The sequence below is a fragment of the Vombatus ursinus genome, unplaced genomic scaffold, assembly GCF_900497805.2.
Source record: "Vombatus ursinus unplaced genomic scaffold, bare-nosed wombat genome assembly UNPS02014924.1, whole genome shotgun sequence".
NCBI lineage: Eukaryota > Metazoa > Chordata > Mammalia > Diprotodontia > Vombatidae > Vombatus > Vombatus ursinus.
The window spans coordinates 5,065,133-5,083,694 of NW_020954702.1; the positions used below are offsets into that span (position 1 = coordinate 5,065,133).

Here is an 18,562-nt window from a genome sequence, read left to right on the forward strand (position 1 = left end):
TTTTTCCTCTCATATTCCTTTCTTGTTCACTTTCTGAGTCCTTCTTTGATAACAAATCTCAATACAGTTCAATGAAAGCTGTCTCGGCCTCCTCCCGTGAAAGGGAATTCACTTTTCATCAGCCTCAGTGTCTGCCCCAATGATCTTCCAGGGCGACAGAACTGGGCTTAGTTGGATACCAATCCCTTTCTTTCAGGTTTAGTGGAGTCCCTACCCCCCCCACAGGTGCCCTGATCCAATTTCCTGTTTCTTAGTTCTTTAGCTGACCATTGCTGTAAGCATGCTGCTGTCACAGAGTAAGCTTACACTTTCCTGTACCTCCACCTCCTCTGCACAGTGAGTTGGGACAGAGTTGAGATCTATTGCTTGTTAACTCAGAGCAGTGGGATAAGGGCAAATGGGAAGGAGTAGCTGTCAGAAACTGCAGCAGCAGTAAGGCAACTGCCAAGTGGATCCCAGGGTACAAGCCTCGAAGTTCTGCCAGAGCATGGGAGCTGGTGGGGAAGAGGGCTCTGAGGGTGTAACAGGTAAGGGAATAGCCCTCTCCGCTGTTTGAGGTGACAGGCTGCTACCTCATCATGGTTCTTGGTGTTGTAGACCATGGAGACAGCTGTAATTACTTTACCTCTTGCATACGATTCTTACTTTGGAGAGGTCTGAGAGGTTGTGAGGATTAAAGAAAATGCTTAGTCCACACCAGTGACTCTAAAACTCACTGCCCTGCGCAAATGCGAAATCGTTAATATTTGCTATATTATCATGCTTTTTCACAGTAATTTTCTTAAGCAAGTGTGACTCCTACATCATTTGTATTTTGAAAATTCAGCAGGTAGTGACCACCAACTAGGCAGATTTAAATTTATAAATGACATTTAACACATGAAAAGCCAGACAAGTTTGGGATATCGGTTTTCAGAATCTATTATGAGCTTTTCCCCTTCAACTGTCTTCTCTATAAATACATTATTGTCCTAAACTACATAAAGCTGTGTAAGTAGCAAAATTTTAAAAATGAGGATCACAAAAAGGACATATACATATGATACATTTTTACCCTGTATACAGTGTTATCTCCTTTTTGAATTGCCCAACAGTAAAATTATGGTAGATCAACAATAGTATGAGGAAAAAAAACCCACAAAAGTTTGTTAAAAGATTCAGATTAATGGCATAGCTTTTCAAAAAATAAATATTTTCATTTACAATTATACAACATTTTTTTTTTTAGCAATCTTGGTGTTAAAAAAAATCATTTGAATTCCCTGGCACTTAGGCAAGCAACATTTGATTGTCACAACTTACAATTTTGAAATGCTAAAAATAGTATAAGGATCAGTGACATTTCTCCATTGCAATAACTGATCCTAGTTCAGTTTAATACAATTTAGTGCATTTCAATACCACATTCATAATTAGCCTACCGATTAAATAAATCTTTCTGCAAGACAAAGTTAATAAAGAAATCAATAAGTCAGATATGTCAAAAACAAAACAAAATCTGAGTGGATTAGACCTTTACAAAACTGAAAAACATAACCCTGACTTGTGAGGTGTTTGTTTGTTTTATCCTGTTCCAATTCCTAATTGTCTTTCATTTCTTAGACCTCAACTCCAAAGTGTTCAATATTTTCTTCCCACTACCTGAGCAGTTACTAAGAATCATACCATTTCTCTTTCTAAATTATGCATAAAAAGTGATCTACTCCATTATTTCCAATCTTCTTTCCAACAACTGAAAGTTTATAGTTGTGAAAATTTTAAAAAATAAAAAGTATATTCTTACAAATGTATAATTATGGATTATCTCCTATCATGGGACTTCAGGAACAAAAATGGCATATATTCCCACCCTTTTGAGCCTATTATGACAGCTTTAAGAGATGAAATTGTGACTTATGTCTCATGACATAATCTGCCTATGATTAGAAGTCATGTGTCAGTCACAGGGCTGAGGAAGTCCACGTTATGCCCTGTTCTAGGTCTGGAATGTCATAACCTAAGGGACATTTTGTACATGATGTTACTGGAGAAGAGGCATGTAATCCATCCAATTATTTGCCACTGTGAGAAAGGTGAGAGAAAGGAATGGAAAATGCTTAATACTTGTTCCTAAGAGCCTTCAAGCCAAGGTCCTGTTCACATGGCAATATTTAGACATAACACACTCTCATTAACACTAATTGGTATATAACAGAGAAAACCTTCCCCTGAAAATGTTTTAGCTATTTTTAGAAATCCATAGAGTGGATTTATACACCAAGCTGGGTAGTTTGTATGAAGCTTAGCTGGATTGGAGAGGATAAATTTTGACCTGTCTCAACTGGAAACACAAAAGAGTATTTAAAAAAAGTTATTAGCTTTCAATCCCTCAATCTAGTTGGCAATAATATGGCCTATGTATAGACTTGTAACATCTCTTATACTTTGGTATTGTTATTTAACTTTTCATATATTTATGCCATATCTTCCCAACTAGATTACAAGTATTTTAAAGGAAAGGATCACGTCTTATATGTATTTCTTTTTGTCTCCTCAAGCAGCTAGCACAGTGTCTGGCACAAAATAGGGAAGCTCTCATTAAATCCATAACTGATAGTCATTTAATTTTTCACTAGCATTACAAATTCAAGACAACTGGCTTGGCCTTATCTGTTTTGAGCCTTTCCCAAGGCCATCTCTCAGGAAAAGGGAGGCTTAAAAAGATAGCATTCTCAACTTTATGACAACCCTTTCCTATGGAAACATTCTTCTTTCTACAATAGCTAAGCTATATTCCCACAAAATATCTTCATTCACATACATTGCCTCCAGTTCTTGCTAATTATACATTCAGCAACAACAAAAAAGAATTGTCCAAAGGATTAACACAAAATTTACACACGTTTGTAGTACCAACAACAAAAATACATTGTTACAACAGATAACTTGGAAAGCCCCTGAAACCCCTCTGAGGTAAATCCAAATGGAATAGTCTTCAAACACTACCACAAGCAAACTGAGCACAACAATGATGTTAGGGCACTATTGTGTAAAGCATAATGTCCATACACTTCAGCATGGTATAGTGAGAAAAACACTGGGCTAGGATTTTGGAGAGCTAGGTTTTGAATCTGGTTTTGTTACTTACTTGCTGTGTGGCTGTAGGTGGGTATTTCACCTTCTTGGGCATTAGTTTCCTCACCTGTTAAGTCAAGGGTTTGGGCAAGATGACGTTGATGGCAATAACATTGTATAACCACGACCTTGTGAAAATCAGGTGGGGAGAGAGAACTGGAGCAAAGGCAACAGGAAGCCTCTGAGATAAGCTAGAGAAAAACAAAGGGCAGACTAGGTCTGTGTTCTCTGAGCTGGCTACACGTATACACACAGTATACAAACATCAAGAGCCACATTGCTGAGAAGTGACTGTTCAGCAAACTCAAGATACCAGTCCAGGATCCTAATTGCAGAGCACTCTGCTTTTGTCCTTTAATTAGCCAGGTGCCTAGTTTAGCCATAGAAGATGATAGAAATGTGTTTGTGCTCTGATCATCACAGAGGATGCCTGGGCCTGAAGTGGAAGCTCAGAGGTTTTTCAGATTAAAGTCCTGATTCTTACCTGAAAGTGTGAGCAAAAAACTATGGAAACTGGAGAAGCTCTCCTGTAGACTAGGAGCTCTTATCCTTTTTTGTGTCATGGACCTCTTCTCAGAATAATGTTTTTGTGTATAAAATAAAATGAAATATATAAGATTACAAAGGAAACTAATTATATTGAAATATAGTAATCAATTTTTTTTTAAACAGGCTCACAGACCCTATGTTGAGAACCTTTGTTCTAGACACACAAGTAAAGACCAAATCTTCATATAAACACCACCAATAATCACTGAAGCATTAGCAGTAGAAATATAAAGAAATCAGGAAAAGGAAAGAAGTAGGGTATTGGAGCTGCCCCATTGTCCTAACAATGATTAATTTTATTTTAAAACTACACAAAATAAACCCTGAAAACCCATGGATGAAAAGTAAAGACTAAAAAAAATAGTTCATGATATTGTTTATTATTGCTTTTAGAGGGCTTGGTAGTCCAATATACAAGCCATGTTTTATTAAATAAGAAGAAAATAGTGTAAGATATAAAAATCTATGCCCACTGTTTCAATTGTCAATCCAAGCTCCTAATCTTCATTATTCATTTACTGAATCAATGTCAATTTACACATAGTATTTTAATGTAAAAGGGAAAAATCTAACTGGGAAATGAGAAATATCAATTAAATAGAAAAAATACCATGTTGCTTTTTTCCTTGTGTAATATATTCTACATGGTTGAATTTTTTAGTGTTATCTTTTTCTTTGAAACTTTCCAGATATAACTATTTAGAAGGGTAGAATTAGCAAATGATAATATAAAGATCTTAAATACATTCACACAGAAACAGTGTATCATGAAAAGAAAATCTAAAAAACTCAAAGTAGTTTATATTTCTTCACAATACTGTACTGCCAGTTTAGTTGAGAGGAAAAATAAGGGAGAAATATGCTAAGGAAGAGGAGCATAGAAGAAAAAGAGTTAATTTTTCCCCCTTCACCTCAACAAAAAATTTGTTCCAAAAAAACCACAGCTTGTGAATAAGATTAAAATGTAGTTGGCAAGAACCTTTACTACATCTGCCTCCTTCTATTGAAGTTACCAAAAGAATATAAATAGGTTTAATATCTTCTTCATAAAGAAAATATATGACCTCACTAACATCTTCCTAACACACAGCATTGGCCAATACATAATTGTTTTATCAGTTTGCTTTAATTTTCTCTCTCCTTCTACCTTCTGCTTTCACAGAAAATTCAATCCGTTTTGAATTCTGGTTTGAAAATATCAAAAGAAACACCTCTTTTTTCCCCTTAGAAGGTGATAGAGAATGTTAACAATATCTAAGAAAAGGTGACTAGAAAATATGAGAAAAAAAGGTAAATAAAGGCAGGACTGGTAACACAGTGCTTAGCTAGGGAGGAATGGATTAGCTGGAAGAGTGAGATATACTATTCTGAGATAATTTCTCCCCTGCCACCCCCATGAGACTTCATATTTTAGGGCTAGGTGGTAAAATAAACAATTCCAATGAGGAACAGTTTACCTAAAAGTCCTAAAATCTTTACCTAATGCCACAAGTTAAAGTAAATACTTTGGGGAAATAATATGACTTGAGATTATACAGAAAAAAGTAAAATATTTCATTATTATCCTTCAACACCAATTAGAACATTAAGGATTCTAATTTTTATGCAACTGGGATAAAGGTTTAACTTGGGTTTAGACAAGATTTCTTCAATGCTACAAAGAAATCTGCATTTATTCACTCATAGTGTATTAAGACTACCCTACCTAAATACAATGAGGGTCTGCCTCCAGGAACATAACATGTCCTACTTGTTTGGGGCATGGGTGAATGAAAAGAATAAATTTAAAAAGCCAAATTCTTTGCCTTCTATTTTCAGCAATAAATCAAAATTCATAAACATTTTCATTTGTTTCTTATGTTAAAAGTAAAAACCTTGGGAAAAAAAACAACAACCAGTCTTCAGTATCTCCATCTACCTATGACAGAAAGGGGCTCAACGGGGCCTAACTACTGAAAGGGCATCCTATAGATTTGATATAAGGAAAAAAGAATGCCTCCATTGCACATAATAGAAAATCTCTGTAGATGTGCTATTCCTTAGACTGTACAACAGAGAGGAAAAGTAATTAAGGTGCTTCATGATGCTTACTGATTGAAAAAGGAAATCCATGCAATGTAGCAACTCCTGGGTACAATGGTAGAGAAAAATGGGATTCTAGTAGTAACAAACAGAGAAATGGAAAAAAGGGCTGCAAAACTACGGAGTAAATAATTCTCTTTTCATAGATATAGTTCCTAGGGTTACCTTGCTTCAAAAACACCATTATCTATGAATAAGTATTTAGAAAATGCATTTCTGCATTTAGAAAATGGGGCAAACATTAGCTCTAGAAAATAAAGGCATTAAACTAAGACAAGTGGAAAGAAAAAAAAAACTCTACTCAGTTTCAATCCATCAATATGTGCTTATATCACTAGGAGAGATATTTCTTCATAGGTGCCTTCCATAGTACAGAAGCTGCCAAGTACTACCTGAAAATCAGAGCAGAAGAGGCCAGGTACTCTCTGTTCCCATGATCCTTTATTCAAAACTTCACTGAAGGAAGAGCTGTTGATTCACTTTAAAAAGTACTTTTTCCCTCCCTCTGGAGAAAAGCTTGTTGAGGATCAAAGGAGGAAGAGAGAGCAGGAAAACTTGCTGGAATGCTGCCCCCCCACCCCCACCCCTTTCTTTTCTTTTTCTTTCTTTAAAGAACCACCTTAGCTTTAAGAGAAAACATCCAACAAACTTCCTTCTATAAGCACAGGCTTCTTAAAAAAAACCACATACTTGTGAGAGTAGTCATTTGGAGAATTCAAATCCCCTGACGCCACCTTTCCCATCAACAAAGTAAAATATTACCAGTTTTTTAAGCTCAGATATTCTTCCAAAGTCTGAATTACACTGAGATCCTTACACTGTGAACACAGGCAGAAAGTTGATGTTCTTCTTCTGTCAATCTTTCCAATTTCTTCACTCTTGGCTCAAGTTTTATTTATTAATATTAGTCACCAGTTAATAAGAAAAAAGATAGTTTCTAAGTGTTTTTTTTTCTGCTGTTTTGTTTTTAATTAAGTTAATTTGATACCACACCATCTGGTTACATGTGTTCAATCTGTAGCAATTAATTATTCCTTTTTCTTGAATTCTTGGTTTCCATAGCTAGAACCTTTCTCTATTTCAGTTACTCCTATCAGTCTACGGACTCCAAAGGAAGCTAAAAAAAAAGATAAAGAAAAAAGGAAACAATCAGATTATTTTGCCCCATACTGTCAGACACTCACGTACATTAATAAGGCAACAAACTCATTCATGAGTGACTACAAAGCAATCCCTGAATTTAGGCCTGTAATTTCACTTGGTACCTATTAAAAGAATGGACAGAGTAAAAGGATCATGGCCCTGAAACACATGGTCCAACAGAACTGTCAGACATATCAGTTAGTAGTTTTCATTGCCAACCTATGTATCTCCCTCACACCCTCCCTCATTAGTTTCCTGTTTCTCTTTCTAGCTGACAGTGAGCCGAACAGAGGTAGAAAAGGAGCTGAGAGAGCCAGAGAGAAACTGAACAAGTTATTTTATGTACCAGGCTGGTTTATGACATGGGAAAGACATTAAGATTGATTACCCCAGGGATGCATATCTTTCATCAAGGGAACACATAAGGGAAAATTCAACATGGAACTGCTCGATTTCCAGACTATTACTCCAACCCTATTAAGTAACTAGGTTTGAATAGTGGCTTATTTAATTAAAATTTTAAAATAGAAAAACACAAGCCTACAAGGAACTTATGAATTTTTTTAATTTTTCAAAGGATTTGTATTTGAATACATACATACACACATACAACACACACACACACACACACACAAAACACACACACACACACACACACATCTCTTCCTTTACTTTTTCAACGTCTTGATTACAAAAGCTTCAGTCACTACAATGGAATTTCCATTTCCAATGACAGATTACAACAAACTTTGAGTGGCCATGTAAAGTCATTTCCAACTAATTATCTTCACATTTGACCCATCTTTTCCTTATCTTTTATTACCTGCTCCAACGAATCCTAAGAATGTAAGTATCAGAAGGGGTGATCCACTTGCAAAAACACCAAATGCAAAACTGAAGAGAGGAGATAGAAGGATAGTTGCCCATGCGAGGAAATTCAAGAGAGTCCATGGTCTTCTGGTGGGTTTAATCTGCTCCCCTGGAAACACACCTTTCTGATTGTATAGCTCTTGTAAAGCATCCTGCAAGTTAAGAAATAAACAGGGTTCTTTTAAAGTCCATCCTCTAAATATGACAGCCAAACATTGGCAAAGAAAAATGACTCATTCCAAGTGAAGCTCTGAACTTAATAAAATAAGCATTTAGAAAACATTTAGAGCACAAATCCCAAAACACTAGTTTGCTCTAGTATGCTTGGAAGATAAAATGATAAAAACACCTAAGCATCAGGGGAAGAAATGTCCATCCTTATATATAGATAAATAACAGGTTGGTTTTTTAATAATTATTTGACTATTATAAATATTCACGTATTTTGTCATGTGTTGGGTATGTGAATTTTTTTTAATGCAGCTAAAAAGTCTGACAAGAGAAGAACATAAAAAGTGGTATCCTAGAATCACTAATATTCAACATGTCACAAGTATTGAGAGTGAAAAAATGCTCATTGTGGATATGTCCCCTGTGGGAATTATGTTGTGACCACAGATATTTTTTATAGTTTAATCTTCACAATGGAATGACTACTCCATCACGTATAAAAATCATATAAAAAACCCTACTCCCAACATCCCCAAACACAAACCATTTTCAACAACATATCTTCATTTTTCCCTACTTTGGGTGAAGGCAGTCAACCTCCTTTTCTATCGTTCCTTCCAAATCCCACAATGTTTTAAACATTATTTTATTAATAATCACAGTAATAACAGCCACCAGCATTTATCAAATGCTTTAAGGCTTGCAAAATACTTAATAAATATCATGTCATTGATCCCCCATAACCCTGAGAGGTAGGTGCTTTTATTATCCCTATTTTACAGATGAAGAAACTGAGGCAGATAGAGGTTAAGTGTTTGCTATGGGTCACACGGCTAGTAAGTATCTAAGGCCGGATTTTAACTTTGGTCTTTAAAAACCATGCCTCTGGGATTTTCATTGCAGTCCTGTTCTGACTCTCAAACGCTTAACTTATTCTGGAATATTGTAAGCCCTCTTTCTTAGAATATATAAAAAATCACTCATTCATATATGATATTAATGCAGGCCAATCTTTGGCATCCATTTCACCCTCTTCAAGAACCCGGAGTCCCATTCCCATCCCACAGTGCCCATATACTCTCTTCCCTTCCTCCATTGACTAAAACCCAATCTCAGATTCTTCATTCATAACATGGAAAAGCAAGCATTGAATTAGGAGTTAGAAGGAACTCAGCTCTAGTTCCATCTCTGGAAATAATACCTATATGACCTTGGGCAAAGTGTTTACTATCTCTTGGCCTCAGTTTCTTCATTTGTAAAATAAGGAGAGAGATTAAATGACTCTAATGACTTTTCCATCTATAAGAGTCCAGTGTGTGATCTATGACTGATTTTGCCTTAACTCTCTCAAAGATATGGACATCTGAATAGGGTCCAAAGTCTTAAACCTGTCACCAGGAGTTTATCTGAAGTTTTTCCAGGATAGTAAAACCTACTACATCCTCTGTAGGCATATTTTTTGAGAATCCAGAGTCACCTCTAGTGAGTCACTGGAGAACTTTTATGGAGAATGGAATATAAAGCAGGCTGCTTTAAAATGAGAGTAAGGAATAAAAAGATCAGCCCCTGTGTTCCACTGGTATCTGCAAACTACTTAGAATCATATTTACAGGAGGATGTGGATAAGAGCTATATAGGATAAAAAAGTGGAAATGGTATATAACATGGAGGGTGTAGCCACATCAACGAACACAAAGACTTTTCAAACTATCACTACTTTGCAGTACTGTAGTACCAGAGTCTTAAGTTAAAAGGTTGAAATTCTAACAGAGGTGAAGGAAGAATGAAGAGAAATGAATCATATTTTAGTTTTAAAAATAAAAAAAGGCTTTCCAAATTTCCCCAAATGACACCAGTTACTTCAGAAGAGCTAATCTTAATGCCATAATAAAGCAGGGTTGAAGACTAGACTCCAAGTTTGGAGTCTATGACATCTATGACAAATCAGAAAGAACCATTTGATTATGAAACAGTATTCCTACATCTCCCAGGAAAGAACATTTCAATTATTTACCCTTTAAAATTCATTTCTTCGTAGACCAGGGGTGGGGAACCTGTGGCCTTGTAAATCCTTAAGTGTAGCCTTTAGATTGAATCCGAATTTTACAGAACTAAAATTTGGATTCAGTCAAAAGGCCACACTTAAGGATTTAGAAGGTCACATGTGGCCTTAAGGCCTACCCTAGACATTCTATTTTAAAGACTTTTGTTCCAGGAAAAAAAAAATTCTTTACCTTCTCCTGATAAAGTTTATGAAGCCATTTTGCTGCTTCCTTTTCATCCTGTGGGATATCTTCCAGAGGAAATCTCCTGGTTTGTTAGAAAGGTTAAAAATAAAGTGAATCTTCTCCACCAACAATTCCTCGAAACTTATGTGTGTACTATATAGAACAAAAAGTATTTTTAAAGTATGGAAGCCAAATAGGGATTTAAATATGTGTGTATGTATGTATATATGTATGTATATGGCACAGGCTAAAGGCATCTGGTAAAAAGGAAATAATTTGTATCAAATTCTTAAGTCCTATCTATAGTTCCACTGTAAAGGATAATTACTTTTTATGGCATAAATAATTATTTGTCTGTCTACTTAAAGACTCAGAGTAAATGACTAATTGGGGCAGCTAGGTGACATAGTGGATAGAGTGCTGGGCCTGGAATCAGGAGGACCTGAGTTTAAATCTGGCCTCAGATATTTACTAGCTGTGTAACCCTGCACAAGTCACTTTAACCTTATTTGCTTCAGTTTCTTCATGTGTAAAATGAGCTGGAGAATGAAATGCCAAATCACTCCGGTATTTTTGCCAAGAAAACCCCAAATGGGGTCATAAAGAGTTGGACATGACCAAAATGACTGAACAACAACAAACTGACTAATTCACAAACATTTTAAAGTGTAAGATGTTCTAAGATTTACCTAACCAAATTTAACAGTTACCAGCCTCCAAAAAATGGAAAATTTAGGCATTCATTTTTCCAATTCACCCTAAGAAAGAGGTGAATATGGGTTGCCTCTATGTTAACTACCAAGGTGAGAGGCCAGGCTTATTTTGTAAAGTTCACAAGAGCCTGGTAACGATAGAATTTGAGGATCTGGGGAAATTCTGGAAATTTTTCTTGAGTAGATCTCTGGATTTGTCATCCAGAAAGATGTTCCTTCACCACGTTCCATATGAAGACGGAAAAGTAACTGAGAAATTTGGCCCAGAAGAGATAACCCAAAGTACCAGTTTAAAACATACAGGAACTGAGCCTAGAAGGCTTTGGTTGTCATTCTGAAAGAGCTTTATGAGCCTAAAAAAGCACTCTATGAATGGGAGTCGCTGTTCCGTTCCTTCTTTTTAGTTATCCACCTTGTGTATACCCACTGCCTGTTGGAGCTGATAACAGGAGAAAGACAACGAAATCAGAAGAAACTGAAGAGTCTTCTTGACTGTTCACAAGAAGAGCTGGGGACGAAGAGTTTTCCATTGTCCCGGTGACAAGTGGGAGAATTTTCTTGAGTGTTTCTGTGGGTTCCTCACCATTCCTTTCTATCTTTTTGTAATAAAAATAACTATTTCCGATGTCTTGGCCTAAGGGCTTGTAAGGATTTCTTGCCCATTAAGGAAAGCAAAATTAAACAGATACTGAATATCTTTGGGCTTTTCCTAGGTGGGAGCATGAGCCAAAATCTTAGGAGAGACACTCCCCAGCAGGGCTGACACCCAGAATACACTTATGGGATCATAACTCATTGTATCGTGCACTTAAGAGATGGGATGGGATTTATGCCATCTAGTCCAGCTCTTTCATTTTATGGATGATAAAACTAAGGCCCAGGTTAAGCAACTTTACCAAGGTCACAAACGTAGTAACAGAGTTGGAATTTGAACCAAGGTCCCCACTTCAAATCTAGCCAAAGTTTCCAAATTAATTCTCTGGAAAGAGAACTGGGTTTCAAATCAGAAGATCTAGTTCAAATCTTGATTTGCTTATTACTTATTTTGCTTATTACTACTGTGTGGCTCTGGGCAGGTCACTTGACTTCTTTGGCCCTCAATTTCCTCATATGTAAGATGGGGGGGGGTTAAATCAATCACTCAATCAATAAGCAATTATTAAGCACCTACCATGTACCAGGAACTGTGCTAAGTATGCAAAGACAAAACATATTAAAAAAGGGATACAAAGACAAAAACAGAATAGTCCCTCAAAGGGACTTAAAATTTATCTAGCAGAGATACAGAATACGCATGTACAGTAAAAGGTATATATAAAAAATTATACTGAGGGTTAGACACTAGCAACTGGAGGGGCATCAGGAAAGGTTTCATGTAGAAAGTGGTACTCATGTTGAGCCTTGAAGGAAACTAGGATTCTGAGATATGGAGGTCAGGAGGCAATGCAGGTTTTAGACTTTGGGGAGAGCCAGTGCAAAGACACGGAGATGGGAGATGGAATGCCATGGGGAAAAGCAAAAGCCCAGCTTATCTGGACTGCAGTGTATATGGAAAGGAGAAATGGTTGACGTTTAAGGTCCATTCTACCTATGATCAAAAGAGAACATTTTCCTTTTGGTAAGGACTGCTGAGGGGTCCCCCAAACTTGTCTTTTTGAGTTGCCATATTTTCCAGAAACACTGGTCGCAGAGCACGCAGAAGGCCCTGAATCTGTCAAGGACCAACTCCCCGCAGCTGACATAATTTGTTGTTTGCATCCCAAACTGGACTCCCTGTGTGTCTTTGGGAATCAAGATAGATGCCAGTCCATCTGTACTAGACTGAGAAATTGCTTGTGCAGCTGAGACCCTTGCAGATAGGTAGACCATCCTATCTTAATAGTCTAGCAGTTTTCAAGGGAAAAGAATTCGGCTTTTGCCATTGCCTTACTCCTCCCCTTCAGGAGGGGTTTTGACCTTTTCCCACCTTTACCTTTCCCTTCCCATGCCACACCCCTTTAGGTGGAGATTTCTGGTATCTCCTACTTCCTTTGTTCTGCTGTTATAAAAGTGCAAACTTCTGTACGGATTGTGAACTCTTTGGGTTCCACATACATGTTCATTTCTCTTGTAATAAACCTAGTTTTCACTTAAGTTTTGTGAAGTGATTGTCTATTGACACTTTTCATCAGCTTTAACAAAACTAAACAGTTCCAGCAGATGGCAGCAGTAGTTCAGCAGAGAAGCAGCAAAGTGAGAGGTGGCCTAGCCCTCCTGCTGGAAGTGCTTCCTCTTGCCCCGGTGTAAGAGCCCATTGTACCTCTTCCTGTAGATGCGGGGGATGCATGGCAGAAAATGATTCTATAATTTAATTTTCCCTTGTTTACTATTAAATTGTGTTTTAATTAAATGTTCTTCTACTTGAAAAAAAAATAAAGCCTAAACTCAACAATCATATATTAAGCTCTTACTTTGTCGGAAGACTGAAACTACTGGCTAAAATGATAATGAATAAATGTTTGGATCATTAGTGTGTTTCATTTTTCTATACCATATAATACCATAAATAATAAAAAAATGGGCTGTGTATGGTTTTGTGACCTCAGAGCCTGCTTTTCTCAAACACAATGAAAACTTGAAAAACCTAAGAATTTCTAAGATTGTACCTATAAAAGTTTTTTTTTAAATAAGCAAATGATGAATCAAAGAACAAAACAGACTATCCATGCTTTAGCTTGAATTTCATCTTTGCCTATTATAATCTAAGCACAAATAGCAGTCACATCTTATATTGACCAGGTAATTTCTACGTAAGCCAACTTGAACAGCCAAAGACCAAAATAAATACTTATAACACTTATAGTTGATAATGACTCCACATCCTTTGAACTGGAGTCTCAGAACAAGGCAGGAATTTTATTACGTAATTTCTATCGGGAAATCCATCACAAACTCCAGGAGAGGAAAAAAAGAAAGCAACCCATAGTTTATTATTTTAATTTCACAGGGTCATTCCTATAGACTTCTAAACTATAATTTTGTCTGGAAGAATGTAGATTTTATAAGTACTATCCTCCAATGTCTAAAATGAATTTGTATGGTGGGCAGAGGCTGGGTGGGCAAATGAAAAATGAAAGCATTTGACCAGTGGTTGGTATGATAACTATTTGGTAATTTGGCTCTAACTTCCATAGGTAAGCATAGATTTAAATTTCATATTTAGGTACACATTACATTATCCCTAAATGAAATACTAAATATTCAGCATCAGCAATCATACTTAACACATACATGTTCTATTTTGTGGAAGCTAATATTCAATCAGAGATTTGGCTCATCTAGTGGACAAAACTTGAATTAATAATAGAAAGTTGAATTAAATAGCATTTTGCTGGAGATGGTAGGTATTCTGTAGGTAAAAAGATATGTCAGCATCTCTCAGGTAAAAAAAAAAATCCATAAGCCAATAGATGTTTAGATTAGTAGCAAGAAATGAGAAATCCAGACAACCCACTTTTTTAGATAATGTTATTTTGCTATTTGCATAACCTGTGATTTTGAGTTAAAAGAAACTAAAAGGTTTGACTGTCAATATGAGAATCTTAGCGATTTCCAGATAAAGGCCAAAAGAACCTTCAAATACAGCTTTGGACACCTTACTCTGAAGTCTTGACTATTTGAGTTAGCAAGAGAGATAGAAGGAAATACTGGCAATATGGAAATTCTGTCACTGAACAAAAAAATCTACATCTAGGTTGAGATTAATTTTGTATTTCCTTAGAAATGTGCTATGAAAAGGGATAGATGAGTCACTGGTGCTGAATTTCAAACTCTGTGGCCTGATTATTTAGCAGCTATGTAGGATTATTTAAAGAAATTAAAATCCATCACTATCAGGCTGTCGTATAATGTTTAATTAAGAGTTTCCAGGAAATCCTATAGCATTACAAAGGCTATTCTGTATGGTGTAATCCTTCAGTTCTATAAATTCAAAAGTCCTTCATAGGTGATATACTCCACACATGGCACAAAGATTAATTTTGGGAATATTAAGGGGAAAGGGGAGCAAGGTCCCAAACTGAAATAAGAGGAAAGCACTGGTGGTACAGGGTAATATAATTAAATGGGCTACATCACCATCATATTATCTACAACCAAAATCAAATCAAGTATGTCTTAGTCATTAGAGAATTATTAAGGTCAGAGAATTTCTCTTTCTTTGTCTTATGTTTCTGCTTTCCCAGAGTGTGAGTATAGGAAGTAAATGTTATAAGGGATCTCTTGGTGTGAGGCAGAAGAGGAAGTAAACTGAGGGAAGGGAGGAAATTAGGGATCTACACAGATGCCAGGAAAGAGGGCTGGTTTAATTGTGTGAGAGGGATTAGAAGATCAAACGGCAGACACATATATAGGGGGAATTCGAAAATGAGGGACATTTGGGCAGCAGAAAGTACAAGGGATGACAGAGAGACAGGCTAAAGCTCCTACAGAATGGAGGAGACACACACACCAGCTTTCCAGTTTGGTCAATAAAGAGATTGCTGGAGAAATGCTGTCCACCTCAGCATTTTTCTGCATGACTCTTTTTCAGTCCCTACTTTTTTCATTTGCATCTAGCCACTGACAAAGTCTCGAGGCTGGTATTAATCTTGACAGCGTGGATATAGGAGCAGAAGCTCCAAGAGAAATGGAAGAGGGAATGGAAGGACAGGTGTGGTGGGAGGGAATACTCATCAGCCTGCAAGCCTGCAGCCACTCACGCCCACATCTCGCTCACCTCACGCACATATCTGCTTCATACTTCTTTCCATAAAGGATCCCTAGTAATGATGGATTCTTGTTCCCTCTGAAATTGAGTGTTACATCATAGACTGCTGCAACTGTAGTTAGAAAGAAGGATCAAGTAAATTTGCTGCAGGTCAGCCAGGACACTGGCTTTCACCCTTAAACAAACCTTAAATAACACTACAGAAAGTCAAAAGTAAAACAAACAAATCCAAACACTTAATCCACACCTATTCGTCATGTTTTTTTTTCTTTTTTAAATATGATTAAGACTTTTTTCCACACAAATTATTTCATGTTAACCCTGATGCCTGACAGGCAGCATGGCAAAGTGAACAGAGAACAATCACTGGAGTCGGGAAGACGTGGGTTCCACTCCTGCCTCTGACGTGCTGACTGTGAGACGCTGGGCAGGTCCCCTGACTTGCCAGTGCTCCTGGCAGGTCCCTCTAAGACTCTAAGCTACTCAGAAGGTGCAGACCTGTTTTGATAGAGGGAGTTCTTCACTGGGAGCTCCCTCTACTAACATAGTCACCACACCTAACCCCAATCCCGAAGTCTGGCAAAGAAATGGCACTGTTGCTTAGTGATCATCTGGGAAGGGCAAGCCTGAAAACCCTGTGTAACCTGAGGAAATCAGCCAACAGGAACTTGTCCTTACCTGTTCCCCTGAGACACTGGACTGCAGTGGTAAAGCCTTTGGTTCTGGGCAACAAATGATATTTGAGTTTGGGTAATCCCTTAGATTCAGCCACTTCCATACTAATTCGATGCTTTGTCTCTGTAAATCGAGTTCCTTCACAATACAAGAGAAACTAGGACAGAGAATACAAAACAGAAACCCAGTAAATACATCTCAGAAAATAACTTTTCTTACACAGAGTCTTCCTAATTTGATTTTTAAAAATTATTAGATCCCCAACTGACAAATGGTCAAAAGATATGAACAGGCAGTTCTCAGAGGAAGAAATTAAAGCCATCTATAGTCATATGAAAAAATGCTCTAAATCACTATTGATTAGAGAAATGCAAATCAAAACAACTCTGAGGTACCACATCACACCCATCAGATTGGCTAACATGACAAAACAGGAAAATGATAAATGTTAGAGAAGATGTGGGAAAACTGGAACACTAATGCATTGTTGCTGGAGTTGTGAAACGATCCAACCATTTTGGAGAGCAATTTGGAACTATGCCAAAAGGGCTATAAAAATGTGCATACCCTTTGACCCAACAATACCACTTCTAGGGCTATATCCCAAAGAGATCATACAAATGGGAAAAGGACCCACATGTATAAAAATATTCATAGCAGCTCTTTTTGTGGTGGCAAAGAATTGGAAATTGAGGGGATGCCCATCAATTGGGGAATGGCTGAGCAAGTTGTGGTATAATATCAATGTAATGGAATACTATTGTGCTATAAGAAATGATGAGCAGGATGCTCTCAGAAAAACCTGGAAAAACTCGTATGGACTGATGCTGAGTGAAGTGAGCAGAACCAGAAGAACGTTGTACACAGTAACAGCCACGTTGTGCGATGACTAATATGGATAGACTTAACCCTTCTCAGCAATACAAGGATCTAATACATCTCCAAAGGCCTCATGATGGAAAATGCTATTCACATCCAAAGAAAGAACTATGGAATCTGAATGCAGATCAAAGCGCACTATTTGCTAATTTTTTTTCTTCTGTTGTGTTTTGTTTCCTCTTTCTGATGGTTCCTCCAATTGGTTCTAATTCTTACTTACAACATCACTAATGTGAAAATATGTTTAATAGGAATGTATATGAATAGCCTATATCAGATGGTGTGCCGTCTTGGGGAGGGAGGGGGAGAAAAATTTAAAATTCAAAGTTTATGGAAGTGATGGTTGATAAATCAAAATAAATTAATTTTTAAAAAATTTATTAGAAACTTATCTAAATTATTAGAAAACTTAGAAATGTATCTAAAATTATTAGAAAACTATCATTTTATTTTTCCTCTTCCAAAAACTGTTCTTATGGGGCAGTTAGGTGGTGCAGTGGATAAAGCACGGGGCCTGGAGTCAGGAGGACCTGAGTTCAAATCTGACCTCAGACACATAACAATCACTAGCTATGTGACCCTGGGCAAGTCACTTAACCCCAACTGCCTCACCAAAAAAAAAAAATAAAAAAACCCAAAAACTGTTCTTGTCCTTTGATCATTACTCTGTTGGGGATCATATATTGTTGGTCTTATAGACAGATGTGCTTTATATATTTCTATCCAATAATTTCTTCTATTTCAACTCAATTCAATTCAACTGATATTTATTGAGCACCTATCACATATACAGTGCTATGTTAGATACTAAGGATACAAAATTAAAAATAAAGCAGCCCCTACCTTAAAGGAGCTTATGTTTTCTTTGGGGTAGGGAGAAGAGGGTACAACATTTACACAAGTAAGCAATACATAAGGTACAGTGAGAGAGAGAGAGAGAGAGAGAGAGAGAGAGACAGAGAGAGAGAGAGAGAGAGAGAGAGAGAGAGAGAGAGAGAGAGCATAACTTGGGACAGGGGAAGATCAGGAAATGAGGATATATCACCTAAGCTTTGCCTTGAACAAAGTCAAGGATTCTGAGAGGCAGGGAAAAAGAAAGGGAACACTCGTGGTATGGAGGAATGGCCTGTGCAAATGCACGGATGGAATGCGGTGTTCAGGAGCGGCTAACAGGAGTTTGGCTGCAGAGTACAATTTGTGAAGGAGAATATCATGACAAACAGCTGAGGAGTCTGTGTTTCATCCTCAAAGCAATAGCAAGCCTTCAGAATTTTCAGGCAGGAGGGTGATGGGGTCTGATTTGAGGGTCTGGAAGGTTATTCTGGCAGCTGAGTGTAGAATGAATTGGAAAGGGCCAAGACCAATTAGGAGGTTATTGCAATAGTCTTAAA

General features: G+C 37.1%; 1 protein-coding gene across 4 annotated transcripts in view; it reads right to left on the minus strand.

Annotated features, from left to right (window-relative positions):
- Positions 1-852: 852 nt before the first annotated feature.
- Positions 853-18,562, minus strand: part of AGPAT3 (1-acylglycerol-3-phosphate O-acyltransferase 3) — a 163,590-nt gene continuing 145,880 nt past the window's right edge. For all 4 annotated transcript variants that reach the window (XM_027843615.1, XM_027843613.1, XM_027843614.1 and 1 more), the window contains 5 exons: positions 16,296-16,449; positions 15,627-15,729; positions 10,164-10,239; positions 7,712-7,910; positions 853-6,862 (listed from right to left, as the gene is read on the minus strand). In XM_027843615.1, coding sequence (XP_027699416.1) covers positions 6,774-6,862; positions 7,712-7,910; positions 10,164-10,239; positions 15,627-15,729; positions 16,296-16,449 — 621 coding nt within the window. In that variant the 3' untranslated portion in view covers positions 853-6,773. The remainder of the gene's footprint in view (positions 6,863-7,711; positions 7,911-10,163; positions 10,240-15,626; positions 15,730-16,295; positions 16,450-18,562) is intronic.